This window comes from Bubalus kerabau, chromosome 17 (assembly GCF_029407905.1).
Source record: "Bubalus kerabau isolate K-KA32 ecotype Philippines breed swamp buffalo chromosome 17, PCC_UOA_SB_1v2, whole genome shotgun sequence".
Taxonomy (NCBI): Eukaryota; Metazoa; Chordata; class Mammalia; order Artiodactyla; family Bovidae; genus Bubalus; species Bubalus kerabau.
This window is the reverse complement of record NC_073640.1, coordinates 70,856,848-70,875,456: the sequence shown is the minus strand read 5'-3', so window position 1 is coordinate 70,875,456 and position 18,609 is coordinate 70,856,848. Positions and strand designations below refer to the sequence as shown.

Genomic DNA, 18,609 nt, shown 5'->3' with positions numbered 1-18,609 from the left:
ACGGTGCGCCTGCTGCTGTGCCCGGTCTCCCAGGGCCTGCTGGGAAATGTAGTTCTATGAGGAGCCCGCCCAGACCTAAGTCCGGGCGGGGGAGCTCAAAGCCGTGTCTATCCAAGGGTGGCTTTCTTGCCTATTAATTTCCTTCTCCTGTCTTTTCTGAGTATGCTTTTCATCACTTTCTTTTTTTCTTCCTCTTTCATGAAATTTGTAATAATCTACTTTTCTTATATGTATGCTAGTAACCTGTAAAATGCCAGGCTGGATAAATCACAAGTTGGAGTCAAGATTGCCTGGAGAAATATCAATAACCTCAGATAAGCCAATGATACTACTGTAATGACAGAAAGCAAAGAGGAACTAAAGAGCCTCTTGATGAAAGTGAAAGAGGAGAGTGAAAAGCCTGTTTAAAATTTGACAAAGATCCGTATAGTCAAAGCTATGTTTTTTCCAGTATTCATGTATGGATGTGAACGTAGGACTATAAAGAAGGCTGAGCAACGAAGCATCGATACTTTCAAATTCTGGTGTGGGAGAAGACTTGAAACGGAGCAGGATTATATGGTCCTTGCCCCACCACCACCAAGTCCTGTGCTGGCCTTTTTTTCTGTGGAAAACTTTAGTCAAAGAATAAGTTTAATCAGAGATGAGAGAAATGCTGAAACAAAACAAAGGAGACTAAATAATAATACTGTAGTCATTAAGCATAGTCATGTAGAAGGCAATGGCGACCCACTCCAGTACTCTTGCCTGGAAAAATCCCATGGACGGGGGAGCCTGGTGGGCTGTGGTCCATGGGGTCGCTAAGAGTCGGACACGACTGAGCGACTTCACTTTCACTTTTCACTTTCATGCATTGGAGAAGGAAATGGCAGCCCACTCCAGTGTTCTTGCCTGGAGAATCCCAGGGACGGAGAAGCCTGGTGGGCTGCCGTCTATGGGGTCGCACAGAGTCGGACACGACTGAAGCGACTTAGCAGCAGCAGCAGCAGCAGCAAGCATAATCAAGGACCTTTAGTTTTTTCTCAAGGGCTATAGATAATATTCTGAGCCATATCCTGTGAGATGTCTTATAGATACCAAAACACCAGGTGGGAGAACTACACGATGACCAGACTACACCAATGATATGAGCTGCCACAGTTCCAAGAACTGGCTGCAAAGAAATGTGAACAAATGGACCCTAGAACTGAAGATTAACTATACCTAAAACAACCAAGATCATGTTGGTCAGACCAATGATGACCAATTTGAAGATGACTGTTAGAGATGACCAGAGAAGACAATGGCACCCCACTCCAGTACTCTTGCCTGGAAAATCCCATGGACGGAGGAACCTGGTGGGCTGCAGTTCATGCGATCGCTAAGAGTCAGACACGACTGAGCGACTTCACTTTCACTTTTCATTTTCATGCATTGGAGAAGGAAATGGCAACCCACTCCAGTGTTCTTGCCTGGAGAATCCCAGGGACGGAGAAGCCTGGTGGGCTGCCGTCCATGGGGTCGCACAGAGTCGGACACGACTGAAGCGACTTAGCAGCAGCAGCAGTTAGAGATGACTGTGCCATTTCTGCATGTAGCCACCCCCCTCCTCTGTCTATAAAAGCTCTTGCCCCCTGCTTGTTGGGGGTGAGGGTGGGGGTGGGAGTCCGCCTTTGGACAGATGTCTGACACCCTCCACCCCCAGTTGCCAGCATCTGATATGAAGCAAACGTTCCTTTCAACCAAGCTGGCCTGTTTATTGGCTTTTGAGCAGTAAGGAGATGGACCCACCACACATTCTTCAGTAACAGATTTTTGAGAGTCCCTAGGACTGCAAGGAGATCAAACCAGTCAATTCTAAAGGAAATCAACCCTGAATATTAACTGGAAGGATTCATGCTGAAGCCGAAGCTCCAATACTTTGACCACCGGATGCAAAAACCCGACTCACTGGAAAAGACCCTGAGGCTGGGTAAGATTGAGAGCAGGAGAAAGGGGCGATAGAGGATGAGATGGTTGGCTGGCATCACTGACTCAGTGGATATGAGTTTGCACAAACTTCAGGAGACCACTTTGGGTTCCCCACCAACATCAACTTCCAAAGTTGATACATATTTTCAGCGCTTTGAAGTTCCAAATCTACTTCCTCATGGGACTCAACATCTTGTTTAATTTCTTCCCATTCTCCATATGGGTTTGATTTTTTTTTAATTGTATTTATTTGGGCTGTGCTGGATCTTCATTGCTGCACAGGCTTTTCTCTAGTTGCAGAGAACAGAGCCTACTTTCTAGTTGCAGTGCGTGGGCTTCTCATTGAGGTGACTTCTGTTGTGGAGCAAGGACTCCAGGGCTGTGGGCTTCAGTAGGTTTCCCGGGCTCTAGAGCACAGGCTCTATAGTTGCGGTGCATGGGCTTAGCTGCTCTGTAGCATACGAGATCTTCCCAGACCAGGACTCGAACCCAGTCTTCTGCACTGGCAGGCAGATTATTTACCACTGATCCAGTATATATTTTTTTTTTCTTTTTTTTAATGAGTTTTGGATTTTTCTTCATTTGGACCTGATGAACTCTTCCTTTAGGTATTTGTTTTCTTTCTGTTTCTGGTTCAGTACCTTTATCACTATTTTTAGTTTTTTCCTTAAACTTTATTTTTAGCTTCTTCCTTAAACTATTTTTAGCTCTTACATTGCTGTAGAGACCTTTCCTTCCCCTCTCCCTTTTTTGCTTCCTGTTCCACCATCAGTAACTATGTGAATCTGATAGTTTGGACTCTTCCAGGGTACCAAGTAACTTTTAATTGACTTTACTAGATAAGAGATCACCAGACTCTGGAATGAAATCTTCAGGATTTTCCCATCTGGATTCCCCTGACGGTTATAATAATATGTATAACCATCTTCACTTAATCCTTCTACCCAGTCTTCACTGCTGCTTTTCTAAGTTTCCTTGAAATCCTTCAGGTTTTTCCCACTGAGGTCCTCCTGTGATAAGATCATGATAGAAATGGTAACCCTCAGAGATAACTCATTCTGCCCATCTGCCCTTTGAAGGGTCTTTTTTTGTCTTCCTGCTGATTTTGATGCAGAGATGAATGGAACAGCACTGGTCACTAACGATATGCTTGTCTCTGAAATTTCTGACTCTGAGCCAAACCTTTTCAAATCCTGTTAGTATCCTTTCAGGGCAGCTACCTCCACTGCAGTAAACTCCTCTGATCCTTTTTCTTCTTCCTTTCCCTTCTCCAGGCTTTCCTGTTTAATCTCACATATCCTCCTTGACACATTTTCTTTATGATTCTTTCCTCTTTCAAGAAAGTAAACACTAGGCCTATTGTACACTATCAAGCACCTGCAGTACTCACAGAATTTCTTTGGTTGTGACTCCCAGTAGTCTTCCATGGACTGGACCAGCCGCTCTGAGGGTCATCCCCAGGCCTGGGTGAGGCTCACATTCCCTATGCGGGATGAGTTGGGGCCCAGCTCACCGAGAGGCCCACTGGAGCCTCTGAGCTGGGACCCGGTCTCTTTCTTTCCATCATCCTTCGTACCGCCTTCCTTCCCTGGGTCTCTCTCACTGTTTTCTCTTTCTTCCTATCTGTTCCACATTCGGGGAGAAATGGTAGCCTTCAGACTGTCAAAATTTTAATTTTTGAAACCGCTAAAAACAAACTCAGTGAGCACGTGTCAAAGAGGTATTTACCGCTGGAAGGAACTAGCAGGATGACACAGGTGGTTCTGGGAAGGTGAGAGAGAAGAAACAACAGAGAAGGTGAAAGAACAATCAAACACTGAAATAACAGCGCAAAGTCGGATTGTCGGTGTCCCACACAGGAGTGGGCAGGCATCTTAGTGTCCTACAGGGTGGTTAAAAAAAAAACAAACTTGGGGTACCCTTCTCTCCTGGACAGAAAGCATTTACAACCTATCAACCTTTTACAAGTTAGCATCTAACGTCACAGTATCTGAACTCTGCTCAAAAGAGTTGCTTCGCTAAGGGTATCAGACAACCTGAAGAAGTCTTACTAGAGACGGTGCTAGGACTTCGAGCCATCTTTTTTCTCTTATCTGCAAGTTTTGGGTAAGTTTCCTTAACAAGTGTCCCTCCTGCTCCGTCTGTCTCTCTTCTTGCTGTCACCCTTCTCTGAGCCCTTGAAAACTCTCGACCCATTTCACTCTATCTCCAATTTCTGTCCACGTCTTTCCTCTTGCTTCTGTACTCCTGATCCTCGTCTGGCCCTTGAATCTCGCTATCTGCACGTCTCGCTGTAAATCGATTCTCCCTTAGTCTCTCCTTTCCCTCACCATCCCCGCCCTGATTTCTCTCCCTCTTGTTAACTGTTCTGATACACGTCTGACCAGCCCTGACTCTCTGATCTAGGTCTCTGAGAGTAGAAAGCCCTCTCCGCTGTCTGTCCTGCCTGTGTCTCTGTCACTATGTGTTCACTTACTTTCACTCTCTCCTCGCTATCTCGCTCGCTCGACATCTCTACCCTCACCCCACCTCTCCGACACCAGCCGGTACACGGGGTTGCCCTGGAAACCACCTGCTCAGCCCACCGGTTACCGTGGAGACGCCTGGGGCCCGCCTACCGCCGATGACAACACAAGAGCGTCAACGGGCCGCGCACGCGCGCGGAAGGCCAACCGACCACACCGCTCGGGCCCGGGCCGGGCCCGAGGCCCCGGCTCTCTGTCGGGGGGATGGGGGGCGGGGGGAGGGGGAAGCGAAAATGGCAGGCTCGTTTGCGGTCCCCAGGGCGGAGGAAGGGGTGACCCAGTCTCGACAGGGAGTCTCCATGGAGACGGGGGCTGAGGGCGTCCTAGCGAGGGCCGTGATTGGTGCAGAGCCCTAACTCCCAGAAGCCCCGTAGAGAATTCAGGAAGCTTGCTGGGGAGCATGCGCTGCCCGGAAGGCGGTGCTCGGCGCATTTCCCCCTGAGAAGCTTGCTCGCGTTGACGGGTGCCGGAACGCCTGGACGTGAGGCTGGGAGAGCGGGGAGACAGGGCCCCGAGAGTGGCCCAACTGTCCGGGAAAACACTGCCTGGCACCACAGCGGGAGGAGGGTGGAAACTGAGGCGAGCGTGAAAACTGAGGCGGGGGGCGGGGGCGCGAGGCAGCGCTCGCGCTGCTGCGCGGAGCACTCTGGGAGCTATAGTCTGGCCGGGAGGGGAGGTCGGCGAGTGCGCAAGCTCGGGAGCGCGGTGCGGCCAGCTGAGCGCCAAGGTGAAGGCGGGGGCCCCTGGGCCGGGAAGGTTTGGACAGGGACCTGGACGGCAGCCCTGCGGGGCGCGGGGCACGGGGCAGGGGCCTGGCGCTCCCTGTGGACGGGCCCAGGGTTGTCGCGCGCCGCGCAGCAATCACCGCGGGTTGCCACGGCGACAGAGCCTGGAGTCCCCGCCCCGTTTCCATGGTGGCACCGGGATCTGCCCCGGCTCCCTGAGGCAAGCGCCGCCCGCCCGGGCTGCTATTCGATGTAGTTCGGGAAGCTCCGCAGGGCCGGCAGGGTCGCGGAGGCCCAGCCTTCCCCTGGGGTTTCAGGCCGACTTGAAGCCTTGAGGAGCCAAGGTCAGACTCACGGGATCAGGCGGCCTCGAAATCGAAAGTAATAAACGCCGGTTTCTTCCCAAAGCTCGCACCGTACCTCCAGCTGCAGGAGCAACGCGAGTGGAGCGGGGGTCGCCCCCGTTTGCAGACGGGGGAGCGGAGATTCACAGTGGCACAGCGACATGGCAGGATTACGTGGCACATAGGCTGGGTCGGGATCTCCGGCTCTCCTCGCAGGCTCCGAGGCCAGCGGTCTCGGGCCCCGGGCACCCCTCTCTGAAACGCCATCACCCGCTAGCCCCACCTGAGTCAGGAGGTCGAGGAGATAATGGGGCTCAGAAAAGGGGGCTGGATGCGGGGAGGATGGCGTCAGAGTGCTGTGCCCTACAGTGGGCCTCGCACAGGTGTGGGCTGGGGCCGCTGGACAGGGGCTGCCCTGTGAAACCACGCTGGGGGCAACAGTCGGAGAAACACGCAGGAGAGTGGATGGCACTAATGGGCCGGCGCTGGCTGGGGCGAGGTGGCGGTGGTGCGGACGCCCAGCGGCGGGGGTCGTAGGTGTAGGTGCCTCTCTTGCCGGCTGAGGGCAGGGCTCAGGCGATGCGTGTAGACGGGTGGGATTTAGCGGGCAGAGGAGGTGCCTTCTGGGCCTGAGAACCAGCCCCGGAACAAGGGGTTACCAGAGACTGCACACGCCCAGCTAGAGGGGTTCAGCGAGGGCTGGCCGGCCCCACGCGCCAGCCTCTGGCCTGAGCGGCACGCCACTGTCCCCAGCGCAGTGGCCTCCGTGCGCTCCTCCCTGGGGGTGGACACTGGCCTCAAGAGCCCCAAGCCTGGTCTTTCCGATGAGGCCGGCGGCTTTGGGCTCCCCGGGCCGCGCATCCCTAGAAGGTGAGGGGCCCGTCACGGTGAAGCTGGAGGACTCTGAGGAGGACGAACCCGCTGCCTGGAATCTGGGCCCAGAGGCAGCAAGGCAGCGCTTCCGGCGCTTCCGCTATGAGGAGGCCGCGGGGCCTGGCCAGGCGCTGGCCCAGCTCCGGGAGCTCTGCCGCCAGTGGCTGCGGCCCGAGGCGCACTCCAAGGAGCAGATGCTGGAGCTGCTGGTGCTGGAGCAGTTCCTGGGCGTGCTGCCCCCCGAGATCCAGGCCCGCGTGCGGGGACAACAGCCAGGCAGCCCTGAGGAGGCCGCGGCCCTGGTGGAGGGCTTCCACCGGGAGCCAGGAGGGCCCCGCAGATGGGTGAGTCAGCCAGAGGCCTGGGGTCTCTGCCTCATCCTGGGGGCGCCCTGCTCAGCAGGATGCTAGTCCCCCGCGGTCTGGAAGGGGTCACCTATAGCAGAGCCTGTGCCAGGGCAGCCGCGGTTCCAACTCCAGCCCTCCATCAGCTGGAGTCAGGACTCAGGCTCCATGGTGTGGGGGGAGGTGGGCGGTGTCGGCAGAGGAGAGCAACTGCAGGGCGTCCCTGCCCTCCTTGTCAGTCCCTGGGGACCGTGGGTCCTCAGAGGCCGAGTCAGGACCCCTGGGATCCCGAGAGGGTGGAGGCCAGGGAGCTCCCTTCCTGAGCTCCTGATGGGGGGCACCTACCCAGGTCACGGTCCAGGTGCAAGGTCAGGAGGTGCTCTCGGAGAGGACGGAGCCCCCCGACTTCCAGGCCCTCCCTCAGCCCACACCTGAGACTCCAGAACCTGGGCTGGAGATGCCCCCTGGGGCTACGAAGCAGTCAACACTGGGCCTGCGGGTGAAAGAGGAGTCCGAGGTTACCGAGGAGCCAGGTAAGGGCAGGCGGTGTGCCTCTGCTTCAGCGGCCCCCACATCCCGCCCAGCCAGTGGTGGCCATTCTCCCCTGTGGGCCAAGCCTGCCACAGCTGTGGTTCCTTCCATGTCCTCAGTCAGCATGGCGCTGGCTCCTGGGGTTTCCATGTGTAGGAGACAGGAGTCCTCTCCCCGAGGACATCTGCAACAGTGGGGGCATTAGCCAACTGCTGCAGACCGTTGCGTGGGGGTGGGGGGGGGGTGCCCTTCTCTCCTCCACCTCCCAGGCAGGTGCCAGACGCCCCCACACCACGTTCCTGTGTGACCCCGAGAGCCCCCTGCCACACCAGCCCCAGGTCCCACCCCACCGGATCCCAGCATCTGGCACAGCACTGAGGAGGGTGGCGGGGTGGAGTGCCCTGGAGCTTCCTGATCCCACCCTCCTTCTCCAGAGCCACTGCATCCTCGGCCTCTAAGCAGCCCGCAGGGGACCCCTTTCACTCTGCTCCCCGACCAGGCCCGGGTGAGTCCCTGCTCTGGGAGCCTCAGAAGGTGGGGCTGGGTGGGTCCCTCCTGGCTGGGCCTGGCCACACAGACCAGCAGTGACCGCTGTGGTTTCAGGACTGTGTCGTGGTGCTGGACCAGGCCTCCCCCCATAGTGAGCCTGGGCCTGAGGTTTCCTCCTGGAGGCAGCACCGTGGGGCCCTGTGGCAGGAGGAAGCTGGGGGCATCTTCTCCCCAGGTGAGTAACACAGGGCCCCCTTCCTCCAGCGTCACCTACACGCCCGCATTGCCTGGGCGGCCCCTGCAGTGTTCAGCCTGCTTCAACATCTGCCCTTCAAAGCCAAGTCCTCCATTAACTTCCCAGCCCCGTAAACCCTCCTGAGAGCAGGACTCACGTTCCCCACCTCCTCTCCCAGCCATCCTGGATGGCCCCCAGCTTCCAGGCCTTAGTCCCACCAACTGGACAGCAGGTCAGCAGGGTGGACAGACAGGAGGGACCTTCACACAGGTGGGGACTGGGCGGGACAGTGCAGTGTCCCACCCAACCGCCCAGGTTCTCAAGCCAGACGCCTTGTGTGGTCCACCTCGGTCACATGCCTGCAATGGCCCACCATCGTCCAGGCCCCATCTCATCTTCATCACCATTCCCTGGGCCCCTCCACTTCTGGGTTTACTCCCGTGTTCTGGTGGACATTCCTGTGAACTCTGGAGCAGGAGGTGAAGTTCTGAGAGGTGTTACATATCTAAAACACATTTGTCTAACACTCCACGTTACACTGAATTTTGGCTGAGTGAAGAGTTCTTTTTATTGATTCAGTCTCCAAACATTTTTTTCTTAACTGCTGTAAAACTGGGTCAAAACATTTTTTATCACCACTGTTGGTGAGCCTCTTTAACTTTAAATTCAATTTCTCAATTGTGGGAAGCTGGCCTGAATTGTTTCTTTGAGTTCCTTCCCCTACATTGTTCTGTTCTCTTTCTAGAATGCCTGTTACTCGGTTATTGGACTCTAGGGCAAATGCTCCAGTGTTCTGTTCTCTGCAACTTCCCATCCCTTTCTGCTCTATCTTCCAGAAAATTTCTTCATATATCCTCCAGATTCTCCTTTTGAGATTTCCACATCTGCTAGTAGAGTTTCAGTTCCCACCAGTGTTTTCTTTCCCTGAATACTTATTTAAGCCACTTTCTGTTCTTACAGTTGTAACATCTTTCCTTATTTCTCTGAGGATAATAATTTGTTGTTGTTCAGTCACTAAGTTGTGTCTGACTCTTCTCAACCCCATGGACTGCAGCACACCAGGCTTTCCTGTCCTTCACTATCTCCAGGAGTTTGCACAAATTCATGTCCATTCAGTCAGTGATGCCATCCAACCATCTCATCCTCTGTCCCCCCCTTCTCCTCCCACCTTCAGTCTTTCCCAGCATCGGGGTCTTTTCCAGTGAGTCAGTTCTTCACATCAGGTGGCCAAAGTACTGGAACTTCAGTGTCAGCATCAGTCCTTCCAATGAATATTCAGGACCGATTTCCTTTAGGATGGACTGGTTTGATCTCCTTGCAGTCCCAGGGACTCGCCAAGAGTGTCCTCCAACACCGCAGTTCAAAAGCATCAATTGTTCAGTGCTCAGCCTTCTTTACATTCCAACTCTCACATCCATACATGACTACTGGAAAAACCATAGCTTTGACTATATGGACCTTTGTCAGCGAAGTGGTATCTCTGCTTTTTAATACGCTGCCTAGGTTGGTCAACTTTCCTTCCAAGGAGCAAGTGTCTGTTAATTTCACAGCTGCAGTCACCATCCACGGTGATTTTGGAGCCCAACAAATGATGACTTGTCTTCAAGCTTTCTCCCAGTGTGCTCTCTGATCTCTCTGGCAGGTGAGAGAGGGCGGCTGGGAGAGATGAAGTTTGCTCCCCACAGAGACCCACTTCTTGGGAGACATAAGTGGGTGGGTGGAGCAACCATGGATGCCACTGAAGAAGTCATAGGGCACCCTGGCTGGGCTGCGTGGAAGCGGGCGCCCTTGCTGTGAGGGTCTTCAGTTCTTCGCTCTGAGTGTCCTAAGAAGGCATGTCTAGCCTCTTGCCTGCATCCTGGCTGGGAGACAGGTTGGCATCTCAGTCCCCTGGGTGGCTTCACTTACCCCCTCGACTTCCTCAGTGCTGGTGCACACCCTCAACCCAGCCTTTTGCCAGGATGGGAGAAGAGATCCAGAAATCAGAGCTACTGCAGTGCCCACCCGCATCCTCCATTTCCTCAGAATTGTGTGCAGAGAGGGCCCAGTGCTGTTCCCTGAGGTAGTCCAGCTTCAGCTTGAGTCAGCTTCCCCCACCCGCCTGGTGTCCCTGCCCCTTTACCTGCATGGCCAGAGGGACCTGGTCCTTCCGAACCCTGAACTTTTCAAGCCTTTGAGATCAACAGTGATGCACAGTTACTGTTTGCTCGGTCTGCCATCCAGAGTAGAAATACCAGGGGTTGCTTTATTTCCTTTCCTCTTCATCTTTGTGGATTTTATACCTTGAAGAAAACCAAACAAAACCTTTATGGTGGTTTTTACTGCTGCTTCACAATGAAACCAATTTAAATAGATACTATTATTACCCAGAAGTCCCCATTTGCTGTTTTTATCAATAAAGGGCCCAAACTCATTCTTTCTTCATGGATGCTGACCCATCCTTTGAGAACCTGGACATACCTGATGTTATTTCTGGACTTGTTAGCTAGCTTGGTTTCCTGAGGTGCAAGTGCTCTCGCTGGTTGCACTGCGAAGAGCCTGCCCTTCACGGCTCGGGGACCTCCTCAACTGTCCCTACACTAAGCATCATCCTGGGTGACAGGCTGCCACACAGTCCATCATGACTCTAAACTGGAAGACTCACCTGGGCCCCCAGCCATTCAGTGGAGATCCCTCTGCAGGCTCACACACCAAAGGTCTGTGGGTGGACTGGGCTCACCCAGGCCAAGTCCTCAACCCCCTGCTTCACGGCCGAACCTGGCCTCAGCCACCTGGTCTCTACAGCCTTAGCACTTGCGAGCACAGTGCACAAGCTCTGGACAGTCCTTTCTTACTTTGGAGCTGCCCCAGGTATTTTTAAGGTTCTTCTCTTATGCTCTGTCAGTGCTGCATACTGAAGCTGAGAGGAGGTCTGGCAGCCACCCCTTCCGCTGTCTCAGCTTTCAGCTGGGGACCCTGCTGGGCAGCTAGTGCCCTGCCTCTCTCAGCACAGCGCAGTCTCTGCTCTCTCCAGCCACACTGGCGCCTCTGCCTACGGCTCCTCGGCGGGTCTTCTCTGCAGCCCCGGTCTTTCCTTGGGCTGCACTCGCCTACAGACAACCACAGGCCCCGCTTCCAATACCGGTTCCCTCAGCCACCGTGGGCTCCACACCACCGGGTGTCCTGGCTGCTCCCTTTGCCCTCCACGGAACGTCTGTGCAGCCAGTGTTTTCATCAGGAGAACATTCTGAATAGGTAGCATTCATGTTAGAAAATTCAGAAGGCCCGAGGGCAGTGCAGCACCCCTCCCTGCCTGAGTCACACGGTCCTGCACCCCAACAGCCAGCAGCACTGGTCTTTTGTGTGGACTTACAGAAAGATTGTGTGCAGGAAAGCAAACACAAACGTGGACGCATACTCATTTGCCGTCTTTAAAACACACGTCAAAGCTTAATTGTCACCCTGTTCCCCGCCTGACACTTTTCATGTATCTTCCCACTTGAACACACAGCAGCAAGTGCCGTCCTCTTTGGACAGCTCCCCACGACACACCTGTTTACCCATCCAGGCTCCCACTAACACTCTTTTGAGTTACTTTTTAGTGAGAACTGAGAACCCTCCTATAACAGTCATTTCACACAGGGAGGAACACAACTGGTGGAGAAGTACTTAGAAGTGGAATTGTTGGATTAGCCTATGGGAAATTTATCGTTTGATGTACTTGGCGACGCCAGCTTCTATCTGTGCTCACCAGCAATGCACACAGACACTTGGGTTCTGGAGTAAGATGTGGAACGGCAGACGAGTATGGCCCTAATGTGCAGTTTTCTTATGGGGGGAACTAAGCATGTTTTAGGGAATTTAAGCATCAGTGACATTTCCTTTCCTTTTCTAGTCTTCTGCCCACAATCTTTCCTGTTCACTGATTGCTGCTCTTATTTTGGTTAATTAGACCCTTGACTCGGGAGGGTTTCTCAGTTTGTCATTCATCTTTTGACTCTTGAGGGTTTTTGCTGAGCACAAATGATTTCCTTTGATGCAGTATAATTTATCTGCGTTTTCCATGGCAACTTAAAGATTTTCTGTCATCTCTGAAGCCCCTGCTCCTCTCTCTCTCTGTCTCTGATGTAACTCCCTCCTCCTCCGTGCCGGGCTCATATCTCCTCCCTCCTCCAGCATCTAAGGATGGAGTGCTCACAGCCTGGCTGGAACCTGCTCCTTTGAGCCAGATGCCCAGCCCTGTCCAATCGCAGGCAGGCCCAGGGCCCCGTGTGCCCTGTAAATGCCACCGCACTACATCCACATTTCCTTACAGATGGGGCCAGACTCTCCAGTGGCTGCACAAGGTCTTAGCGGTGCCTCAGGAGCCACGCGGTCATCACAGGCCTGGCACAGTAGACAAAAGTCCTGGTGCTTGCATTTCCCGCCTGTTCGCTCCACTTCCAGCCTCCCTCAAACCCACCCACTTCTCTGCATCTGTGGGAACCAACATCACCCACCTGCCCAGTGCAAGGGCCACTTGTGCACTACAGCCCTTCCAGAAAGGCGGTTTTGCAAACTTAAGCCACACATGAAAAGCCCATCGCCCGTTTTTAGTCTTCCACCTGTCTGTCCCATCCTTACCGCCTTTGGAAGCTTGCTCAAAAAGAACCCCTGCCCCTGCCCAGGTGACTTCTGTCTGCCTCCTTGGGCAGTTTTAGGTCGCTCCATTTCACACCCTTTCCCCAGGGCTGGAGTGTCTCTGGGCACCAGCGGGTTCTCTGTCATGAATGAGTGGATCCCCTTGTGCCATGCAGGGTTTACACTCCAGATGGACAACGTCTCTGTGGACCCTGACATCGTGAGTCCCCACGTCCACCTGCCCTGGGACCTCGGCGAGGCCAGCCTCACAGGCCGACTCGAGTCAGCCTCCCGCGAACGTGGCTTTTCACAAGTGCTAGTGCTCTCCAGCGACCTGGGAGGTGAGCCGGACCCCACGGAGGATGCCTGCCAGGGCCTGGGCCACGGGCTGGGCGCGGCGAGCTGGCGTGCCCCCAGGGGTCGCAGCCGGGCTCGGGGGCGCCCCGGCACAGGGGCCGGAGCTGAGCGAGGGGGCCGCTGTGACGTGTGCGGGAAGGTGTTCAGCCAGCGCAGCAACCTGCTGCGGCACCAGAAGATCCACACCGGAGAGCGGCCCTTCGTGTGCAGCGAGTGCGGCCGCAGCTTCAGCCGCAGCTCACACCTGCTGCGCCACCAGCTCACGCACACAGAGGAGCGACCCTTCGTGTGCACCGACTGCGGCCAGGGCTTCGTCCGCAGCGGGCGCCTGGAGGAGCACCGGCGCGTGCACACAGGCGAGCAGCCCTTCCGCTGCGCCGAGTGCGGCCAGAGCTTCCGCCAGCGCTCCAACCTGCTACAGCACCAGCGCATCCACGGCGACCCGCCGGGCCCCAGCACCGCGCCCCCCGCCCCTCCCAGCGCGCCCGAGCCCCCCGGCCCCTTCCCGTGCAGCGAGTGCCGCCAGAGCTTCGCGCAGCGCGCCGTGCTGTTGGAGCACCAGGCGGTGCACACGGGCGACAAGTGCTTCGGCTGCGCCGAGTGCGGGGAGCGCTTCGGCCGCCGAACGGTGCTGCTGCAGCACCGGCGCGTGCACAGCGGCGAGCGGCCCTTCCGGTGCGCCGAGTGCGGCCAGAGCTTCCGCCAGCGCTCCAACCTCACGCAGCACCGGCGCATCCACACGGGCGAGCGGCCCTTCACCTGCGCCGAGTGCGGCAAGGCCTTCCGCCAGCGGCCCACGCTCACGCAGCACCTGCGCGTGCACACGGGCGAGAAGCCCTTCGCCTGCCCCGAGTGCGGCCAGCGCTTCAGCCAGCGCCTGAAGCTCACGCGCCACCAGCGGACGCACACGGGCGAGAAGCCCTACCGCTGCCGCGAGTGCGGCCTGGGCTTCACGCAGGTCTCCCGGCTCACCGAGCACCAGCGCATCCACACGGGCGAGCGGCCCTTCGCCTGCCCCGAGTGCGGCCAGCGCTTCCGGCAGCACGCCAACCTCACGCAGCACCGGCGCATCCACACGGGCGAGCGGCCGTACGCCTGCCCTGAGTGCGGCAAGGCCTTCCGCCAGCGGCCCACGCTCACACAGCACCTGCGCACCCACCGGCGTGAGAAGGCCTTCGCCTGCCAGGACTGCGGCCGCCGCTTCCACCAGAGCACCAAGCTCATTCAGCACCAGCGCGTACACAGTGCAGAGTAGCCGGAGCAGGCGGCCCCACCATTATCCACCGTTGGGGGCGGGGTGTGTGTGGAACACCTACCTCATGGGGTTGCATGAGATCGCGTGCGTACAAGCCAGCTCTCTTAGGGCCCGGCCCAGTAGGTGCTCAATAAACAATGCACAGATTCTCCGTCTGGGTCTGCACACACTCAGGGTCTGCCTACCTGCCTGGACCCCTCTCAGCCCTCACTACAGGTCTAACACCTTCTCTGTAACCACGTGGCTCCTGCAAGACCCAGGGCTCCCGGCAGATGTGGCCCCTAGCAGGGCCTGCCCACGTCTGCAGGACGTCCCCTTACAGCATGGCTCCTGTACTATTTGCTTTCGACCCACCACTCTGCCCGCCAAGTCAACGACTAGGAGAGGACCCGGAGGGCACAGCCCTGCCAACCAGCCAAGATCATTGGGTGCTAAAGCATCAAATGGGTGCCCATTAGGCCACCGCCAGCCAGAGTTTATGTTTATAAAACCGAGGAGGCCATATCTTAGCTGTAAAAGCTGTAAGGTTTTAAGTGGGAATCTAGTCCTCGGAGACTTTCCTCTGTTCCCGCAGACTACAGCTGGTCTGAGAACCAAAGCTGGCGGCAAGGCCAGGCCAGTTCCCCAGCCCTCCAGGTGCTGTCGTAGGCTGTTCTCTTCCCTCCCTGGCCCCAGGCACAACCCCTAAGTACCCCCCAACTGGAAGGTCTCTATCATGTGTGTTTGGTAACTAGTCACAGGACACACCAGCTGCTGACATACAGGTGGACAGACATTGGCAGCTCCAAGTCAGAGTTCTGCAGACTTTAGGGCAGGACCTCTGGACCCCTCCCTCCTTTTCCTGTGCCACTGCTGCTTTTGCCCTGTCCTCCCCTTCCATCCTGCCGCTGGGGCCTTAACACAGCCCCCAACTCCCCCACTGAATGGCGGAAGTACCAGAGACTGTGGGTGAAAGGCAGTTTCAAAAAGGGGATCTTCATGCAGCAGGGTCTGGCTTGGGACTTAAACCTCACCCTAGGCTGGTGTCAGCCTGATCTTGGTCTAAAGGTCTAGAGGGTTCTAGGAACAGCCCTTCCAGAAGCGCACCTGCAATTCACCTGCCACTTTGAGTCACCCCAGTCCCTACAAGACTTGGGCCCTAGTATCAGGAAAAGACAAGCAGCCTGGGCCAGAGGCTTCCTATCAATATGCGAGAGAAGGCCTGCTCCAAGCCTCAGCCCCCCTCCTCCCCAACTCTACCCCTCTCCTTCCCCCTCCCTGCTAGTCTTGCCCCAGCCACAACCAGAGCCATTCTTGGCATCTACTACATCCGGCAACGTCAGCCACTCCCCCAGGCAGGGGCACTCCTGTGTGGCATGATCAGGACTGAGCGGCGGGGGGGGCAGTCCCTGGGCCCTTTGACAGCACTCAGTTCTCTGGTCACAAAGGGTTCTGAGTAACCTGGTGTGGGATATGTAGAATCAGAGGGAAGAGGAAGACAGGGAGGGGCTGAAGAATCAGATCAGGGAAGACACACGAATGAACACAAGTAGCCAGTAGCTAGTGGTCTCAGGTTGGAGGAGTGTTGCAGGAACTCTATAAAATCCTGTAATGTGGATTTTTTTTTTTTTATGACTTGTGTGACTTATAATCTGAAACAAAGAAAACTCATCTTTGGTCATCTTTGTGTTCATCATGAAATCTGTACAAATACAACTACATAAAAACATGAAATTCCACACAGGAAAAATTACAACACACATGAAAAGCACGGAGACATCCGGATGGGACCTCACACCCAAATCCTTGAGAAGTCCAGGCATCCACCTCCCAAAACAGCCCTCTGGGAAGACGTCAACGTGAACAGCTATGTGAGGGCCACCCATGAAAGGTCATTTCTGCAGCTGACCAGGGACACCTCTGCAATCCAGCCACACGGCTACAGGTCAAGACCCAAGTGTTACCACGCGATCAAGACTGAGGGCTTGGACAGAATGACCATTTGGCCAGAGCCATAGAAGAACCCAGGAGAGGAATACCCAAGCACTGGTCATCTAAGAAAGCCACAACAGTGCCTAGCCAGCCTGTCCCCACTGTCTGTATCCGAGTTCATACTGTCCACTCCCAAGCCCAGCCGACTGCCCCATGCCACATCTATCCAGTTATTCTCATCAGCACCCCAGCCTCCCAAATGTATCCACTGTCTCCACCCATCAGCACTGCTCTGATTCCAACCATCCACCTCTAGCCTGGAGGCCCACAGCACTCAGCCTCCCTGCCCTGCCCACCCCTGCTCCCTCATTCCCTGGACAGACCCTTTCTTCCCAGCGTCAGGACCAGAGGCTAGGCTAACAATTGTAGGTGCACTTTGACCCTCACAACCCACTCACCAGGTTCTGCCCGGTCCTCTGCCTGGTCCCTCCACAGCACTGGCCCCAGCTTCCCTCAGGGCCTTTGCACATATTTGTGCTGCCTACCAACAGGCGGCAGGACCAAGGGCCACAAGCACCTGTACCACCCAAACCACCTGTGCCTTTTTGCCACTTGAGTGAGCACGAAGGTGACAAGCTTAGCTGCACCACCTCCAACCCAGCTGCCTGCCTCACTTAGGCCATCCCCTTCTCCTCGGTCCAGACACTATGGCCCCCTTTGCTTAGCATTTTGTTTCATGATCAAGTCTTACCCACTGCATGGTGGAGAAGCCACAAGATCAAAGATCACACGAGTCTAGCTGTGGACTGTTACCTCTCCAGGGAATCAATACTCTATCCCGAGATGGGACCTTAGCTGAAAGGTCTCAGCAACTGGCCTGAGGGTGGACACATGAACCAGGCTGGCCAATAAAAACCATCCCTGAGACTTTGGTTGGAAACTGTAGGTTGGTCATCAACCCTCACGTCCTGTACAAAAATAATCACCAAGAGTAGAGCGGATGAGAACAGAAAGAGGAAAACTGAGTTTGGAAGAGGCCTCCGCGTCCCAGGAACAGTCATGCCTGAAGCCTGAGAACACTAGGATGGGTGTAATCTCATTCGCCCCAACCCTGAGGTTTTCTGCAGCTTCCGATCGCTCAGCCTCACCCCAGCACCTCTCCAGCACACAGCTCTCAAGGAAATCAACGAAGCCGGCAGTGTGGGGCGAGGACGACCAGAGGGTTGAAGGGGGGCTTCTGGAATGGCGGAAAGAGAATGCAAGCGGGAGAAAAAGCGAACGGCTGCACAGCCACGACTGGGATCTGAGATCACGGAGCCCAAGGACGCCAAGGGTACCCGGGAGGAGGCTGGGGTCGGCAGGGACGCCAAACCACGGCCCGAAAAGGTGGAGGTTACTTTCTGGGGTGAGGATCGGGCCGGGGTAGCCAAGAGGAGGCCATGGGCTGAGCCTGCCCACCACTAGCGCGGGCCCAACTGGGCCGCCAGACTACTCCCAATGTGCTCCAGAAGACTGCGGCACGCCGCCTCAGCGACGGGATGGGTCGTGCGGCAGGAGCCTCATTCGGACGCGGGAAGGCTGAGGGGCAGAGCCCCGGCCGCCCCGCGGGCCCGGACCCCCGCCCCGACCAGCCCTCTTGGCGCCGCTCACCGCCTGACGGTGTCCTTGGTGACAGCCTGAAGTCGCAGAGCCGCTCCGCGCCGCCTGCTCCCGCCTTCCGACGCACGCTGAGCTGCGATTGGAGGGGAGGCTGGCTCCGCCCACCTCGCGCACGCAGACGGCGGAAGTTCGGAGGTCGCCTGCGGGGGAACTCGAGACCCTCGCGGAGGGCTGCCCCCAAGTGTGTGAGCCCGTGAAAACCTCCAGTGTTATACTACCCTCTGTTATACTACCCAATACACGTTTTATTTGTTAGTTTACCTCAACCAAACTCTCTGCGAGCGGGCTCTCTGGGCCTGAGATGGGACACCGATGGTTCTGAGTCACACACTCTAGGCCTGGCTCCTGGCTCTGACCTTAACCCTGCCTCGGTCTGTGGCCCCTTGGGGACAAGCCCCTTGTTTGGCCCGCCTACGCCGCTGTCCCCACGACTGCGAATGGGCATAGCGGCCCGCAAGTGAGGTGGCCTGCATCTGCCCCACTTAAATATGGCGGTGACACCGCCACCACCACCCCCCCACCCCCACCTCCTTCCTGGACTCGCGGGCGTCCCCGGAAGTGACCGGCCCGGCCTGCACGAACGGAAATACCCGAACCAAGCCGAAGGAGCCCGATCCCCAAGTCCCAGCGCGGAGCAACGTGGGGCGGTGGCGGCGGCTGCGCAAGCGCATAGCGCAGGCCGGGCGGGAAGAGCCGAAGCAGGCAGGCGACGGAAATAGCCGAAGCGGTGGGGCGCCCGAGGCCGTTGCGGACCTCCGCGCCGAAGCCGCTGCTGCCACGGAAGCCGGCCCTCCTATCTAGTACACGGCCAC

At 56.3% G+C, this 18,609-nt stretch overlaps 1 protein-coding gene, 1 long non-coding RNA gene and 1 pseudogene across 2 annotated transcripts; 1 reads left to right on the top strand and 2 right to left on the bottom strand.

The window, feature by feature from the left end:
- Positions 1-2,506: 2,506 nt before the first annotated feature.
- On the bottom strand, positions 2,507-3,731 carry LOC129630782 (WW domain-binding protein 4-like; annotated as a pseudogene).
- A 1,008-nt stretch (positions 3,732-4,739) lies between these two features.
- Positions 4,740-14,378, top strand: MZF1 (myeloid zinc finger 1). Its single transcript, XM_055552111.1, has 6 exons — positions 4,740-4,956; positions 5,609-6,761; positions 7,111-7,294; positions 7,727-7,797; positions 7,896-8,016; positions 12,792-14,378. The coding sequence occupies exons 2-6, from the start codon at positions 6,369-6,371 to the stop codon at positions 14,225-14,227; spliced, it is 2,205 nt and encodes a 734-aa protein (XP_055408086.1). The 5' UTR covers positions 4,740-4,956; positions 5,609-6,368; the 3' UTR covers positions 14,228-14,378.
- On the bottom strand, positions 8,560-18,436 carry LOC129631261 (uncharacterized). The gene is made up of 3 exons (XR_008703950.1): positions 17,789-18,436; positions 10,139-10,298; positions 8,560-9,878 (listed from the first exon to the last, which is right to left on the bottom strand). It is a non-coding gene; the product is annotated as an uncharacterized LOC129631261 (long non-coding RNA).
- Between the last annotated feature and the right edge of the window lie 173 nt (positions 18,437-18,609).

What these genes read in the sequence shown, in the direction of transcription:
- MZF1 (XM_055552111.1), top strand. Translation starts at nt 6,369, where the DNA reads ATGAGGCCGGCGGCTTTGGGCTCCCCGGGCCGCGCATCCCTAGAAGGT. An exon ending in CGAGGTTACCGAGGAGCCAG is followed by an intron (nt 7,295 to 7,726) that starts GTAAGGGCAGGC and finishes CTCCTTCTCCAG; the next exon opens with AGCCACTGCATCCTCGGCCT. An exon ending in TGCTCCCCGACCAGGCCCGG is followed by an intron (nt 7,798 to 7,895) that starts GTGAGTCCCTGC and finishes CTGTGGTTTCAG; the next exon opens with GACTGTGTCGTGGTGCTGGA.